The following is an 18281-nucleotide window of genomic DNA, read 5'->3' as shown; positions in this document are numbered from 1 at the left end:
AAGTAATCGAAGACAAAACTCTCCATCGGTTAAGAAAACCAAGCTAAGGTTTTTGTATATAAAAAAATCAAATAATATATTTTTTAGTTTTTTTTTTTCCAAAGATAGTAGATTATATTTCATTAATTATTGAAAAATGAAATACAAAGATGTCCAAAAGCAGGACAGCATAATGAAAGGTGGGGATTTCCCAAAAACACTACACTGAAGGTATTCATCCAACGGTGCAAGGTCGAAAAACGAAAAAAATCTTAAAGAAGAAAGAATGATAAATCAAATTGAATGCAGCTAAGAGCTTGCCTCATGGAGATGACGACCTAAACTGGGAGTTCTTTGGATTTCATGGAGCAACTTGACAGAGCTTGCTAGAATGGCAGACGGCATTGAAGTAGAACCTTCAAAAATCAACTAGTTGCGAGCTTTCCAGCAGTTCCAGCAAATGATGGCAAGCAATTGAGGATTACGGTCATCATTCTTCAACAGGTTAAGCATCTCTGTTGATGCAATCCACCATGTCCAAAAGTCGTTAAGACTCTGAAGGGGAAGACAGTCACGAAGATAACTATGAGACCATACATCTTTAATTCTAGAGCAATCGATCAAACAATGAGTGACTGTTTCGGTGGCTTCATGACAGCAGGGGCATATTGGTGATATAGATGGGATGCGGTGATGAATCTGAGCAAGCACCGGGAGCCAGCCATGGAGAGCTTTCCAGATAAATAGCTTAATTTTGTGAGGCAAGTTCAACTTCTATAGATCAATCCACGGCTTTTTCTGTTGCATATAATTAGGGCAAAGCTCCAGAGGCGGATGGTAAAAATAAATAGCCAACTCTGTAACCTGAAGCTGTATCATATTGTTTGGATTTGTTCAAATCCCATTGCAATTTGTCCCTACTCTGCTGAATTTTAACTGACAAAATCCTGTTTGCAACGTCTTGGAAAAATAATTCTTGAATAAGATTCTGTTTCCAATTCCTATCTTCAGTAATTAGATCTTTAACTCTTAGAACCAACTCAGCAATAGCTTGTCTATTTGGCATGTCAGAAATCATTAAAGGATACGGAGGAGGCAGTCAAGGATCCTTAAAGGTTCGGATATTCTCTCCAGTACCCACAGCCCAATTAAGACCTTTTTCAACAATCTTTTGGCCTTCCAGTATACTCCTCCATCCCCAAGAAGGTAAGACTCCAATTTCTGCCGTTATAGCATTACCATTGCTAAAGTATTTACCTCTTAGGATTTTGGATAATAAGGAAGTAGGCTGTGTTACAAGTCGCCAAAACTGTTTGCCTAAAAGCGCCAGATTTTGGATTCTGAGATCTTTAAATCCAAGACCTCATTCTCTTCGTGGGCGAGTCATAGTGTCCCAACTAATCTAAGCCATCCGCCTTTCAGAACCTTTTTGTCCCCACCAGAACTGAAAAAGTAGAGAGTGAATTTCTGAGATTAAACCATCAGGCAACTTGAAGCAAGACAATGTATAAATAGGAATAGCTTCTCCCACTACCTTAAGCAATACGTGTCTACCACCTGATGATAGAAGATTGCGCTTCCACCCTTGGATTCTTTTCCGAACCTTTTCTTTGATCATACTAAAAGAAGCCTTTTTCGATTTAGAGACTGTAGAAGGCAAACCAAGGTATTTATCCTGAGCCCCAATATGATTAATATTCATAGAGTTAGCCAGTAGTGTACGAGTAGTGGAGGAAGTGTTGTGGGTAAAGAATACAGCAGATTTATTAAGATTTACCCTTTGACCACTGATGCTTTCATAAGAATTCAATTTACCTTCTGGCCACTGATGCTTTCATAAGAATTCAATAAATGCAGGATATTTGAACATGCTTCAGGATTAGCCTTACAGAATAAGATGGAATCATCAGCAAAGAGGAGGTGGTTGACCTTGGGACATCGTCTATGTATCTGAAGACCCTGAATTAGTCTGTTTTGTTCTGCCTTGTGTAGCAAGAAGGAGAGACCTTCTGCACAGAAAAGAAAAAGATAGGGAGATAGATGATCTCCTTGTCGAATACCTCTATTTGGTTTGAAGAAACCATAAGGTTGTCCTTCCACAATAACAGAATAAAAAACAGTTGTCACTAATTCTCGAATCCACATGATCCACTGGGAGTCAAAACCAAACTTCTCCAATATAAACCAAAGAAAGTGCCATTCCACCTTATCATATGCCTTACTCATATCTAATTTTAGCGCCATTTCATTTTCGAGTCCCCTTTTTTTGTTCTTCAAGTAATGCATACACTCGTGAGCAATTAGGATATTATCAGAGATTAATCTGCCTTTAATAAAAGCACTCTGCATAGTGCTAATTAGTCTATTCATCGTACCCTGAAGTCTATGTACAAATACTTTGGAGATAATCTAGTTATTGTTTTTGTACGAAAGATTTTAATTTTTTATGAATAATTAATTTTAATATTTATTATCTAAAATTTTTAAAAAAATTAATGTGTATACTTTTATATTTGATAAATGTTAAGTCGGTTTCACAAATAAAAATAATTAATTTTTATATTTGTTATTTAAAAATAATATTTTTTTCTCTATATATAAAAATATAATTAGATATTAGTATAAAAAAATTTATATTGATAATTATAAAATTAACTCAAAATTATTTTTTTAAAACAATTGAATCTTTATTCTAATTATCAATCATAATATTACTATTCTCTCTAAATTAGATGTAATAAATATTTGAAAGAAATACAAATATAGAATAGAAAGATAAACGGTGAAAATTTGAAACTAAATTTTAAAAAATAAAAAAATATGCATATAATGATAACATATTTTTTATGTGAATAATATTATAGGATTATATTTAAATTATATTTAATTATAAATTTAATTTATTTTTTATAATTTTATAAATTCATTTAAATTATATTATTTATTAATTTTGTTTTTTGTGGAGTAAAAAAGTAGAGAGAGATAGAGAATGAGAAAGAAAAGAGAACGAAAGATAAAGAAGAAGAAGAATGAGAGAGGGAGTTTGTTAATTTTGAGGGAAAGATTTTATTTTAATTGTAACGAAAGAATAGCTCGTGACACATTTTGATTTGACAAATTAATGTGATAAAATATAAAATATAAATTATAAGTTATATATAGAGTGAGAATGGTAGAGAGAAATAGAGAAGGGAGGAAAGGAGTTTATTAATTTTGAAAAAAAATATTTCATCTCAATTTTAACGAAGAAGTGTCATGTGACATATTTTAGTTGTTAAATTAGTAATGTAATATAGCTATATTTCAATTTCAATATCAATATTTTAATTTTAATTGCAATTAAAGAATGTCATGTTACACATTTTGATTATCAAATTTATAATTAGTTATTGATAATAATATATAAAAGAGATAGAGTAGAGGTGAAAGAATGAGAGAGATAGAGAAAGAGAGAGAGAGGAGAATAAAACTATTTAATTTTGAAAAAAAAGATTTAATTTTAATTACAATAAAAAAGTAATATTTGATATATTTTAATTATAAAATTAGTAATATATAATAGGATAATAGATATGATTTTGAAAGAGAATATAAAACATAATTGATACATAAACAATATATAGTTTATAGTTTTATTTTATATAAATTAAAATTCATTTATATAAAATTATAGATTATATTCATTTATTTGAATCAACTCATGTACTCAGACAATTATCTCATGAGTTTTTAATGGACCAAACTTAAGCTTGGTAAATAAATTCAATTATTAATGAGTTAATTTAAATTTGATTTGATTCAACTCACTTTTACTTGTATCTATGACAGAAAGGATGAGTTAAATATCAAATTCGTCCCTGAAAGATATTTCGATCTCCATATTAGTCCCCAAAAGATAAAGTTAATCAAAAGAATCCCCGAAAGTTACCCGAGTTAATCACGTTTGTCCTTCCGTCAACTCTGTCGGTGACCTGGCTAACATCTGCTGAGGTGTGTTGTTAGCTTCCAACGTAGAAGAGGCCAACGTGTCATAACGTATTGCTGACAAGGTAAGTTTGGAAAAACAATTCAAATCAGTCCCTAATTGTTTGAAACCTAATCCTATTTTCGACGATAAATACGTCGCCTTCAGCAATAAGAGGGCCATATGCCTGGGTTAGTGTTGAAATTGCTGGTTTGGGGCGAAGATGGAGGCAGAAAATGGAGGCCGTGGAAGTGGTGTGTCGTTCTTCTCGAACGGCAGTAACGGTTCCAGCGCTTCAATGCGAACCAGGAGGAAAACCCATGAGGAATCATGTTTCTGTGGGTTGAAGGCTGCGTTGAGAAAATCTGGGACAACAGAGAACCCAAATAGACTATTTCGTGCATGTCCAAGGTACCGGGTGAGTGTTGTGTAAGAAGTTAAAGGTTTTCCATGTTGTTTTGTGCTTTGGAGTTTTATTCAGATTTTTCTTTTCTGATTCTTGAATTTGCAGAAGGGCAGTCACTGCAATTACTTTAAGTGGGTTGACGATGATGAGTATGAAGTGGTGGGCGAAGGTGGAACAAAGAAAGATTACGGGACTGGGCGAAGGTGGAACAAAGAAAGATTACGGGGCTGAGCTGCAGGTTGAAAGTGACTATGATGAATGGAGGTTAAAGGTGGCATGGAGACTGGGCAGTTTGGAAGCTGAAGTAAAATCATTGAAAATGTTAATAGTTTTCGTGTTTGTGGTAGTAGTTCTTAATGTAATGGTTTGTTGTTTGTTATCTAGTTCCAAGTAAAACAAAATGTGTTGATATGTCATGCTATAATGAGAGTAATTTGTTGAATGAGAATAGATGTTGCATTTGGTTATTTAAGATTAAGACTACACAATCCAATTCAAAGGTTCCAAATTCGAATCACTATTACAGGAAGATGTACTAAGGAATGAACAAAATCAGTAGTCAAAGTACTCTTAAACATTGAGTTGCCATAGAAGGCTAGTTGTCACATTGTCTTAAGGAGCAAAATAAAAAGGTTTTACATGAGGATACAAACCACAGCAAAGTATGCTAGACAAAATAAAAGGACATAGTACAACTTTCAATTACATAGATAACCAAAATGTTGATAATAGAAGTTCAATTGCCCTATGCAAAAAAATATAAAGTATTCTCACACAAAAACAAATTCAACCAGAATACATTTCAACACCAATCAAAATCATTTATCAGTCTTTAATCAATTCTTCGCGGGAGGAGCTCATGAAGTTCTCAAACTTGCGTTCCAAGTATGTCTTGGCGGCTTCTGAGCGAGAACCAATTGCAAAAGCCTGATATTCAAAATAGTTTCCACTTGGACAGTTATAATAGAGGTGAGCTCCTGATTCATCCAGTCCACCGACCAAGAGGCCAACCCCATAAGGACGTTTCCATGACCGCTGGGTGCAAACCTGCCATTAAAATTGCATCACAAGAGAAAGAGCTCTTATAATAAATTCAGCAAATACTTCTTTCTTTCATACATCAAAGTAAAGCCAGCTAAACATAGAGTTGCATGACATAGATATTATGCCTTGATATGCATAACACCAAAGAAGATTGTTAGTTTTTGCATGCAGTTAACTAGTCATTTCACATTTAAGAGCTCAGCTCAATAGCCTTCAAACAGAATAAGAAAAGATTGACAACATTTCAAAATGCACATCCCATAACTAACTTTGAGGTCCATCACAAATACATTCAAAAACAGAAGACAAAAATCGCAAATTAAAACAGATTTGTAATCATTTCTAGCCACTTAGTTCGAATGTACAAACTATAAGCAGCATAACAACAACATCTCATATTTAACACTATAGCAATCAGTACCAGTTTAAAGAAACTTTTTGTTTTTAACACTCAATACCACTGCAAAAGGTAATAAATACTTAAAAGAACAGAATTTGAACATATATGATAATAGCTGATGCCATATACAATCATCCTTTCATCATAGCCAATTTTAGCACCATAACCGAGATGACTAAACCATACTACAAAACCCTCAATTCATCATAAAACAGAACTTCCACACTTCATCACTACTCACAGTTACAAATAACACCACAAACCTAAAAACCAATCAATTCCACCGCAATTAACATAATCAACAATTATATGACTCTCAAATTTGACAATTCAAATTAATAAAAAAAACACCAAAACTGCATATGCAGATCCAAACATTTCAAAACATAAAATAAATCCTAGCACAACAATTGCACGATCCAAGAACCAAAACAGTAACAAAAAAACCGAAAACCCTAAACCTTGATACCTGAGCCTTGTCAGCGAGCTGAACGACCAGTCGTCCAACGGGAAGAGGAGACTCGTAGGTATAAGAATTGTTGATGCATTCGTTGCGCATGTAGCGCGAGAGAACGCGGCCGTCGGCGATGAGTTCGGCGATGGCAATGCCGATGTGGTCATGAACTTTGAAGATCTTCTTCTGGTGAGAAGAGTTGGCCTTGTTTTGAATCCACTCTGCGTGCAAAACGACGCCGAATCATGACTATCAGGACACCCACTCAAAACGGCGTCGTTTTCCTTCTCTGCCAGCGTGGCAGTTAACGTCACACATCAGCAGACGTTAGCCAAGTCATCAAGCGAATTGACGGAAGGACGAACCTGATTCAGTCGTGTATCTTTCAAGGACTCTTTTGATTAACTTTATCTTTCGGGGACTAATATGGAGATCGAGGTATCTTTCAGGGACGAACTTGAGTATTAACTCCAGAAAGGATAAATTAAAGAGTATTATAGCCTGTAAAGTATAATAGAAAATTGTTATAACTGAACGTGTTAGTTAAGGCAGTTATGATTTAGGTAGTTAAAGTAGTTAAGTTTCCTTCTTTGTATAAGCAATATATATTTGTGTTCAATAGTATGTATTAGAGTAGAAAGATTTCATAACTCAAATACAGCTTTACATAGTTTTTCTATTCCTTTTCTTTTTCTTTTTTACATAATTTTCATTCTCTGCATAAATCTGTTTCTTCAGCCATTTTTTTATAGAATCAAGAACTAAGGTTTAATCCATGACTTTAGCAACTCTCACTTCCAACAGTAATAAATTTATTTTCATTTGTATTTTAGATAAGTTAAATGATACCATCTTTGGTATTTATTATCAAAGGACATTCAGATAATATCACCAAAGAAAAATTCCACAACTCACAATCCTCGTCAAAGTATTTATTTAGAATGGTTGTAACAAGATTATAACTTAAGTTCTTGAATTTTCATTTCAATTGATGCTTCTTTTAAGAATCGTACGGTCCATTATTCTTTTGTTTTTCAAATTTGGCAAAATCTTTATCAACTCTCTGTTGAATCTACAAAATCTAAAATTAAACACAACTTTCAATTATTCACTACTTAGTAATAATCAAAAGATTGATTGATTTCCAAATAGCTCTTGGTTATGATATGAGTATTGAGACTTACATTGAAGCCATTTGTGATGGACTTTCGCTGTATCAAACATGTGACGCCAAGCATGAACTTTTCAGCATTGGAGAAGTTGAAACCTTTCTTGTTTCTCATGTAAACTATAGAGAAATTTAAGCAACTCTCTATTGGTTTTTGTTTAGGATCAATTAGCTCAATCCAATACATATAACCAAAGATTTGTTTTGGAAGAATCAATGATGGACAAAATACTTGGCAGTCAAGCAAATCATCTGATTCAAGAGTAAGCCACCGCATCTCACTCATGATCCTGCAAATCTAATTTCTGCTACAATCTATACGAATCCTAACTAGCTCTTCATAAAAAATGGTTCAAATATCCCCATTACTCAATATGGTCACACTATAACTAATTCTAATTCAAATCAAACTTTTTTTCTCAAAAACATTTTACATATACTTGAAATTGCAAAGAATCTTATCAGTGTTTTCAGATTCTACTTAGATAGATAATAATATATATTTTTTTAATTTCACCCTTTCATTGCCTTGTCGAATCTCATGTCAACAGAAAAATTCTTCTTCAGGGCATACTTAGGCATGATTTATATACAGTATGTGTGTTCCTAGTTCTTTACCAAACAAATCTTTTTTAGCATCTTGTAAATTGAATCTTGCTTTATGGCACAAAAGACTTGGACATCCTTTCTATATTGTAGTTTAAGCAGTTGTAAAATAGTGTAATATTCCAATTGATGATAATACCATTTCTAATTCTTTTGTTTGCGAACAATGTTGTATGGCTAAAATGCGATCCTTCTCCTTTTCTTTCCCCCTTCCCAGACTCATTATTATGATCCTTTACAACTTGTGTTCATTGACATTTTAGGTCCTATTCATGCTACTTCAAGATTAGGTTTTAAATATTATATTAGTTTTGTTTGTGCATTAATAAGATGCACATCTTTGTTTGTTGCAACCAAAATCTGAAGTATTTACCATTTTTCGAAAATTTGAAGTCTTGATGAAAAAGCAAACTTGTCTCCCTCTCAAAGTTGTACAAACTGATAATGGCAGAGAGTTTCTTTCCTCTAATTCTAAAATCTTTTTGCAAAAACATGGTATTGCAGATAGTCTTTCTTGTCCTTATACTCACCAGCAATAAGGACTCTGCATATGAGATGCTTCACCATATAAACCTGACTATACCATGCTTAAAGTGTTTGGTTCCGACTCTCACATTCGCCCTTTAAATGTCTCACTATGCTGAAGACAAGGTTATTATACCTAAAAATGTTCTTTTTAATAGTATATTGATTTGTTTCCTTCCTCACAATTTCAATCTTACAATTCTTCAACTTCTGCTTCCTCTTTACCTCATATTTCTCAATCTTCTAGTGTTGCTCACACTATATTGCACAAGAATTCTACTCTAACATCTTATCCTTTAGATTCTGCTATCCTAGCTAATTAACCTTATTATACTTTTTCTTCCATTGACACAAACACTAACTCAGATACATCATTATTCATTAGAGTAAAAAATAATTCTATTATCTATCTTCTTACTTATGCAGATGACATTGTCATTACTAGTAACAACATAAATGAGATTGACAATCTCATCTCTCAATTAATGCATTATTTTCTGTTAAAGACTTGGGCAGTCTACATTATTCCTTGGCCTCGATTTCAAAACTTTCTCAAATGGTGATTTACACGTTATCACAGTCAAAATATATCTTAGACCACCTGAAACTTGTAGGGATGGCTATTGCTAAGTTAGTACCAACACCTATGTTATCCCAATGAAACTTGTTTTCCAAGGATCTAAACCTTTTAAAAATCCAAATTTAACTGGGGGTTTAGACATAGTCAATTCATGAAGAATCCACAACAACATCACTGGAAGTCTGTAAAACGCATTCTTAGATACTTATAAGGTACATTCAATCTTGGTTTGTCGTTTACAAAGTGTCCTAATTTGTGTGTCTTATTTTCATAGATGAAGACTGGGCAAGTGATATTGAAGACAGATGATCTACCCGTGATTGTTGTGTATATGTTGGAAACAATCCAATTTTATAGAGTAGTGGAAAACAAACTATAGTCAATCGCTTATCAATTAAGGTAGAGTTTCGTTCTTTAGCAGATGTTGTGACACAAGTTCTTTGAAGGTGAGTCACGGGTACGGATAATCCAATTTACCAATCAAAATCAACTCAATCCGATTTTATTAGTTATGTACCCATCAGGTATTGAGTAAGATCGATTAAATCTGACCTTCATTGTTTAGGTATTGGTTTTATGGTTGTGGAACCCAAATCAATTCAATTAGCTGATTAGTTTTATATTACATTGAAAAAAATAAAATATATACACTGACTTTATTATCCTAATTCTAATTTCTTCAGCAATCAGCCGCCACCTCCTGTCCATCATCCTTGCTAGTTTATTATGTTATGTGGTTTATTTTGTGATTTTCTTTTTTTTTTTTTTGGTGAAAATTAACCTATTCTCTCTTTTTTATTTTTTTCATACTATTACATATTTACATAATTTTTCCCTTTTCAATTTTTTTTAAATTCAATTTTCAATTAGGTATCCAATCGGATTTAATCGGTTTGAATTGATTTTGGCCCACTTACAAAAAACTTCTTATCTAATCTAACTCGAACTCATTAATTAAATTTTTATTGGTTCGATTCTTATTCTCTCCTAAACTCGAACCAATCTAATCAGGGAACACTCCTAACTCTTTGGGTGTTTAAATTTCTTAGTGAGCTTTCCATTTCTTCACCTATTCCTCCAATCATATTTTGTGACAATTTAAGTGCTATCATATTAGCTGCTAATCCAGTATTTCATAATAGAAATAAGCATTTTGAAATAGAACTCCATTTTGTCCAAGATCATGTATCCAAGAGACAACTCTTTGTAATTCATATACCATTGGATTCTCAATTTGCAAATGTCTTAACAAAAGCCTTGTCTGTAACGCCTTTCAAAAAGTTTTAAGGTCAAACTTAGAGTGGTTGTTTGTGATGCTATGTTTGAGAGGGATGTAGAGAGTAATAGAGAAATTGTTATAACAAAAGTATAACTGAGTTTTAGTTAAGGCAGTTATGGTTTAGGTAGTAAAAGTAGTTAAGTTTCTTGTGTTCATTAGTGCAGGAGTAGAGAAAGATTTCATAACTCAAAACACAGCTTTACATTGTTTCCTAAATTCTTTATATATTTTTGGTAATTAGCCGGGGCCTAAGCCCAAAGAAAAGGAAATCACACTCAACAGCTGATTTAGCATCATATCTCCTCAGATGTTCTATATGAAGGGCATACATGTAAAAAGATGAACCCTTTTTTATTTCTAATTCCATCCTTAGCTAATTTATCCGCACATTGATTAGCTTCCCTATATGTATGGTGGAATCTGAGCTCCCACGGTCTATCATTGTACTCTGCAATTTGCTCCAATAATGCGTTTATGGACTGAGCTCCTGTGAATCTGTTAATGGCATTCTGGGAGTCTGCTTCAACAATCAATCTTCTTATGCCCTTCTCTGCATAATTCTGCTTCTTTGACCATTTCTTCATACCCCTAAGCCCAGTCCAATATAGTCAAATCCAACCTCTGTTTTGAACTATATGTCCTGGGACTTTGACGGTATCTCTGAGTAAGGCCTGATCAAAATGGGAAGAACGGCCGAAGACAAGAAAAACTCTAAGGGGCATCTAAATATTGAGAACTTTTAAATTACAAAAACAGTATAAATTCAAGACTTTGGTTGAATCAGTAGAGTCATGCAAAATATACTGCCATAGAGAGAAAACCAACTTCTGAATGGTATAGCTATTTAGGTAGTGTTCATACCCTGGGTCGAGCTGTCCGACCCGGGATGTTCTACTGATAAATCGACCGACCTCTTCAGGTCAGGACAATCCGACCTCTTCTCAGAGAGTTTGGCCCAATCACCAGGAAGAGCCCAAAAAGGGCCCAACAGAGAGACACAACCCAAATCCTAAGGCAGTCCAAGCCTATAGAGACAAGGGCGATTCCCTTGAAGATAAGATAACCTCACTTGAAGATATTATCTACAGAAAAGTCACTCCACACCATTATAAATACACTGGAGCACCCAGGTATAACTCATACTCTGATTTTACAAAAAACCTGTTTAATACCCTTGCTAACTTAAGCATCGAAGTCCCTTGCAGGTACCACCACCCTCCGATAACCAAGGATCAGCAGCATTGGCAGTCCAACAAGTCGGACGCGGCAGCTCCGACCATCTCCTACACGCCAGATGCGTCATCTCCGACCGGCACAGAAGATCTCGACCGAGATCGACCTACAGTTTCAGGTAACCCTCGAAACATATAGCGTTTCCACAAAATCTTATATAAAAAAAACAACTGCTATAAAAGGTATAGATTCAATCATATAAGGAAAAGAACTCTTAAGATAACCAATCTTCGGTACCAAACAGAAAAAGGTTAACCAATCTTTCACCAGCTCATTCTTGTATGTAGCTGTTATCACTTATCAGCAATGAGCTACTTGAAGATATGCATATAGCCATATAGGTTTGTTAACGCCAAATTACCATTCATGACCATTACTTCACCTAACAGAAATTTACCTAAAGAAATTACTCATATAGACAATTCGAGTTTAGCTGTGTCTATAGACATAGCTTCTGATAAATCATACACCACAAAAACGAGTTTATAATTATTAAATAACTATTGGATTCTTCCTGAAGTTGCTATGCCTTCTAGAAAACATGCTACAAAATTAATCATACATGTCACTAATAATCAACATACATGATTTAAAGTAACAAATCGTAACTATGTTGATCTAGGATAGCCAATGACATCAAATGTAGTGATTTACTTCCCTTGTAAGAGTGACTTAACAATAGTGTCGCTCATACCGTCAGCATGAGGGAACAAGTGACCGGCACCTTGAAGCTCATGATAGTGAATCCATGGAAGGTTTTGTGCTATGTAACGTTGCACTTGAACAGGCACTATCAAATCGTCATCTCCTTGCCAAATATGGACTGAACCTTCATTAGTTGGAAATGGATTTTGCAAATCCAAAGGACTGAATTCCCACTTCCCAAATGCAACATTTAAGTCACGGTGGACGCTTTCATGTTCTCCTAGCTGTCTTACCTGTGCCTGTTTAAGACCCAAAATAAAAACAGTTAATATGGCAGGAGCTGGGAAACTAATTATTTCTTTAGAGGCTGGAAGGCATAAAGTATCACGTCAAATGATCGAACAGAAAAAGAATATCAAGTTAAAAACAATACGTCAAATGATCGAACAGAAAAAGAATATCAAGTTAAAAACAACTACAAGGCAAGCTCAATTAAAATGAGATTAACCAGAAAGTAGATGGTACTCAAATCCACTACATCTCAAACAAAAACGTGTCTGACTATAAGTATATACTAGTTTACTAGTAGACGAGACATACAAGAATGCTTAATTAGCTTCTTATATGTGATAAGTTGCTTTTGCATTTGTCAAATAAATGTAAAACCAACTACAAAATGACAAACTAGCCAAGCATGATACAGTTCAACAATGTGTAAAATATAATTCTCTGTGATTCAACAAGAATATAACATCTAAATTTGCAGTCATCACACACGTATAATTTCAATAGAACCTTTAAAATTTCAAATTTCAATATTACCAACAGAACCATACGAAGTAGAAAAACAAAGGATAAAAATATCAGGAGACATCAGGTAGTTTACTTATTTATTCATTTTGGTGCAACTGAATTTATTAAAGAGGCAAAATTGAAAAAATAAGAAAACAATTAGCTCCTACAATATCCATCTCCCAATGTGATTTTCTAGGAAACATCTGGCAGCTTGCCCTATGACAGGAAAGAGAATCCATAATATACAAGTGAGCAACAGTGATAAAAGATTGCCTTTTAATCCGAATAACAATTTTCTAATACTATTTAAATAAGTTGCTTAAGTAATTTGAAAGAAGATAAGAAGAGTCTTGCCCCACTAGGTGAGGTCAGCTATATGGATCTAACAACGCATTTGTGCCTGTCATGAATGATGTTTGAACCCAATCCATTTAAAAGTAAATAACCAAATAAAAAAGAAAAACAAGAGAATTAAGATCTGTCATGAGCAGTGCACCAACGCCCAAGAGCAGAAATAAAACATGTTCTCCCGACAAAATATAAAATATTTATAACATTAAGTGCTTCTCTTGAAATCTATTCATTCTGCTAACAAAGTGACACTCCATGCTCCTCGTGAATGCAGGCTATCTGTTGCTTGCATATACCACATTGATTACAAAAGTGCACTAAAATCTTGGTCTGGATGCTCACTATGGTTTAACTGAGAAATAAATAAATAAACAAAATAGCTCCTGATAGAGCCTAATGACATTGATTTTTCCACATTGCACTGATATAGTAAGATAAGACTTAGTTGTAATGGTTGTTGAATTTTGTGCATGAGATATCTTTGAAAGGCCATTGGTAAACTACATACACATTGTTGTTTTTGTCAGCTTCTAAAGTTATGACTGGAGTTGTTTCTACCAGTCTTACAAAAGAAGGGGGAAAACCGGTAAAGAGATTAACAGTAATCAGAAACTTAAGCACGTTTATTAATAATTTCCTAAGTCTATACTATTATTGTTACTTCTGATCCTATGCACCACAATCACCAAGAAACATTTAGTTCAATCTGAATTAGTTTAACAGAAAATATGAATTGTCAGTTATTCGACTTTCACTCAATCGCATGCAGGGGAAGAAAAATAATGATTCTTTCAATCACCTATAGACCAGATACATACCACATGGTTGTTTCTATCAGCCCTCTTAGGCATCAGTTCTTTGTCTTGAACGGAGAGAAGATCTGTACTTTGAAGAATTAAACTTGATGCTGGAAACCATCTTTGACTGTTCCACCAGTAAGTTAGCCATGGTATGTAGTGAGCAACACGAGTTGTCCATTGGTCTTGTAGCTTTTGTTGGTAAAAGACTTCACTACTTAAGTTTGCAGGAAGACCCGACCACCAGTAGTTAACAGCTGGGGCTATGAGCACTGCACCAGCCAGTCTGCCAATTAAAAAATTTTATTACCGTAAGGATAATCCAGTATAGAACAAGTATACTCCGTCTCCACTGAAGCAAATATTTTGCCAGGATTACTTGGGAAATAAAAAAGAAAGAGGGTAAGTACAAAGTCAAATGCCAATATCATTAACAGGATGGTATTCTTGAGCTCACCTAAACTGAAGTATTCACCAGATTATAATAATTTTCTCATCCAGTCCCTTAATTTTGCATTGCTTTAGTTTATCAGTTTATGCTAGTAGGTGGTTAATTTTTGGATCAGTGACTGGCTAGTATAAACTTGGGCAACAAAGTATTGATTAGTCCTATATACATGATATTATCCTCCTCTGCAATAGAATAATAATGTGTGCATCTATAAGAAACAATGTCCATCAAGATATGAATGCAAGCTTGCCAAAAACGGGGAAGTTTTCTTTTCTTTAACAGAAATTACATGTAACCTGAAAAAATCACAAGTCCTACCTGTCAGGGATATACTTAAGGCAATTCCAAACAATCTGCCCACCCAAGGAGTAACCAATTATGTAGAATTTAGGCCCTAATCCCAATTTAGCAGCAAATTCTTCAATATCTAGGGCCAGGCTCCTTCCTGTTTGATTTGGATCAGGATCACTTTCCCCATAACCAGGTCTATCAAAAGACACAATGTAGATCCCCAAGTCCTCAACAACATCCTGCAGAAATGCCAATTCAAATAGTACAAAGTGTGAAGATATCAGATAATACCATGATATATTGAAAGAAATTAGATAAAAAAATGTAGCTTAGTAAATAGTTACTGGTGATAAGGTTTTGGCAATATAGGCATCATGCCTGCAAGAATCAAAACCATGGACAAAGATGATTTTATTCTTTGCAGCATCTTTTGGAACACCGTGTTCTTTGTATGCTAAATTCCTTCCATCCCTTAGTTTGATTCTTGGCGCTGTTATAGGCGGTGCACCAGGAGTGCCACATATCTTGGGAGGAGGAGGTTGAATAGCCTGATAGGCCCCAAAAAGAAACCCAATGAACAACACTATAATCGCTGTTCCAAGAAGTCCTGAGAGAATGCAAAGCTAAATTAAAACAGTAAATACAGAAAGTAACATTTCAAAGAGAGATAACAAGTATATCAATATTCAATACTCTTCATTGTTATTATCCTATTCCACAATATATGCAAGCTATGATGTACAAATACTTTCTATTCAAATATCTGTACCATAGGCGTATCTGCATCATATACTATTAAATTAAACTTCCTAATTGTGACTATAGTTTTGATAAAATGGCCGTATTTACATATTCCTATTTGTGCAAAAGGGAAGGCAAAACTAGCTAGCTTTAATTCTCTTACAAGAAACTGGTATAACTTGGAAAACAACAATGATAAAGCCATGAAGAGATTCTATTAGTTCCTACTAAACAAAACAATTAGATCAAAACTAAGGGTGAATTTTCAGTATTATGAAATCAATATGTGTCTCTTGAATCTCAAATTCAATTATGCCAGTAATCCAAAGAGTTGACTTACTATACAATGAAAGAGTGCAGAAATAGAAGGAAAGAGGCAGAGGTACCAGAGGGGAGGTTGGAGGAGTTAGTTTTCTTGTTCCTGCGAGTGTGAGCACGCGCTGACGCTGCGGAAATCCTTTTGCTGGTTCCGATTGCCATTTTCCTTCTCAGTTCTGATAAAGAACATTGACAATTGAGAAAGATGATCAACACAACGCAAGTGAAGAGTGAAAATGTAACAGAATTGTGATGGTTTCTGGTTTCAAGTTCAAAATTTCAGAAAGCATATAGAGAGAGAGAGAGATCCAACGACGCCTTACATGCCCTTTTCGCTCGGACCAGATCCACAGTGTGTCTGTCACCCCGATGAGGCGATGACCCTCTCTCGACAAAATAACAATTTTTGATCATGAATCCTAAATTTTGTTTTTATTTTTTATTATATGTTGCTGTATCTAAAGATTTTTTTTAATCAAAAAATGTCGCAAGTTTTTAAATTATTTACTCGAGTTTTATTATTTTGTCAAGGTGACATTGTTCGAAAAAATTTAAGATTATTTCATGAAATATAAATTTGTAAGATTGGAGTATAAGGATTTGATAGATCTTATTCCGAGTTGTTATCTTCATAGGCGTAAGTAGGCGTGAGAACCAGTATTTGAAACAGCAAGTAGTTTTTTTATTTATATTGTTTGTTTATAAAAGAGATGATGAATTTAAATATTTAATTAATCTTTCTCATATTTTTAAGAAGGTTTAGATAAGATAATATATCTATTTGAATATGAAGATATGATTCAAATATAAAGATATAATTTCATATGATTCAAATTATAAAACTCCATTATTAACTTATTAGAAGAATTTTAAGGGTACCAAAATATCAGTGTTTTAATTGTTTTAATTGTTAGTCTGAATTATAAAAAAATTATATAAAATATATTAATTCAGATCAACGGTTAAAATAATTGGAACACCAGTATTTTTTGATACACTTAAATTTTTTCCTAACTTATTATTCAAGGTTTCCAAAATCATATTTGGTTTGCATTGGAAGTCAATGATTTTTATACCATTATAGGGTTTAACAGAAAATATTTAAAACAGACATCTTGTATTTTTCTTTTTGCGTTAATCAGAATTGCTTATGCATAAGGCTTTCTTTTATATTAGTGTACATACTCTTGTCATGAAATTATAGAGTTTAACAGAAAATATTCAGAACAGACATTTTGTATTTTTCTTTTTGCGTTAGTTAAAATTGCTTATACAGAAGGCTTTCTTTTATTTATACTAATGTACATACTCTTGTCATGAAAAAAATTTTTTTTTTAATATATTTAATTTTAAATTAAATTTAATTTATTTTTTTATTCATGCAAATAATAAATAATAAAAAAACACAAAATAATTAAATTAAATAAAAAAATATGTTAATTTTTGTAAAAAATATGCGTACACATTTTTTTTGTTTCTAACATTAATCAATGTATATTTATAGATTGTATCTATGTTTTTGTATCAAATAAAATTTAAATATTATTTTTATAAAAAATTTTATCCAACTAAAAAAAATATAAAAAACATAAATAATAATAAAGAGATATCAATTAATTAAACAGTTCCTAATTATATTTATCAAAAACTTTTCTATAGGTGAGAACTGATACTAAACGTAACCCAAGATAAGATAAAAAATAAAAAAAGGAATTCTTCTACCTCAATTTGATTTCCTGATGCAACAGCTAAGGAAATCACTCTACCTCATCTGTTCACACTCAAGTTTTTCAAAGAAACTCAAAGAAGTTTTCATTCATAAAAAATTAAAGAAAAAGTGGCTACCAGGTTTTAGAGGATTTTTATACATTTTAAGTTTAAAACCCTAACCCATAAGTTCACTAGAATAAAAAAATGAGTCAAATCATAATTGGGCCTAAAACAAACAAAACAACAAAAATAAAATAAACATAAATTAAATTCTAAGAAAGCGATATCTTTTTAATTCATCTTGACTAATGAGAGTCTTCAATGCATCTTGTAAATAGTAAGATGTTTGACTTTTGATAATTGTTAATTATTGTCTTGCCTAATTCTTGATACATCTCTTGAACATATGATTTAGCCATGTTTGCAAAACATTCTTTTATTCTCTTAGTTGTTGCTCTTGTAATTGGACCAATTGGCATATGATAGTTCTCAGATTGTCCCATAGGATTCGTATCATTCCCTCCCTCATGAAAAAAGATTTGTC

At 33.2% G+C, this 18281-nt stretch overlaps 2 protein-coding genes across 2 annotated transcripts; both read right to left on the bottom strand.

Annotated features, from left to right (window-relative positions):
* Nucleotides 1-4956: 4956 nt before the first annotated feature.
* Nucleotides 4957-7530, bottom strand: LOC107493961 (proteasome subunit alpha type-1-B). The gene is made up of 4 exons (XM_021125834.2): nucleotides 7432-7530; nucleotides 6613-6748; nucleotides 6263-6492; nucleotides 4957-5396 (listed from the first exon to the last, which is right to left on the bottom strand). The coding sequence occupies exons 1-4, from the start codon at nucleotides 7528-7530 to the stop codon at nucleotides 5175-5177; spliced, it is 687 nt and encodes a 228-aa protein (XP_020981493.1). The 3' UTR covers nucleotides 4957-5174.
* A 4322-nt stretch (nucleotides 7531-11852) lies between these two features.
* LOC107493958 (uncharacterized) lies at nucleotides 11853-16434 on the bottom strand. The gene is made up of 6 exons (XM_016114989.3): nucleotides 16351-16434; nucleotides 16096-16203; nucleotides 15313-15575; nucleotides 14996-15207; nucleotides 14248-14512; nucleotides 11853-12582 (listed from the first exon to the last, which is right to left on the bottom strand). The coding sequence occupies exons 2-6, from the start codon at nucleotides 16187-16189 to the stop codon at nucleotides 12289-12291; spliced, it is 1128 nt and encodes a 375-aa protein (XP_015970475.1). The 5' UTR covers nucleotides 16190-16203; nucleotides 16351-16434; the 3' UTR covers nucleotides 11853-12288.
* Nucleotides 16435-18281: the final 1847 nt, after the last annotated feature.

Source organism: Arachis duranensis, chromosome 6, assembly GCF_000817695.3.
Source record: "Arachis duranensis cultivar V14167 chromosome 6, aradu.V14167.gnm2.J7QH, whole genome shotgun sequence".
In the NCBI taxonomy this organism is placed as follows: domain Eukaryota; kingdom Viridiplantae; phylum Streptophyta; class Magnoliopsida; order Fabales; family Fabaceae; genus Arachis; species Arachis duranensis.
Note: the sequence above shows the minus strand (reverse complement) of the source record. Positions and strands in the feature narration are given on the sequence as shown.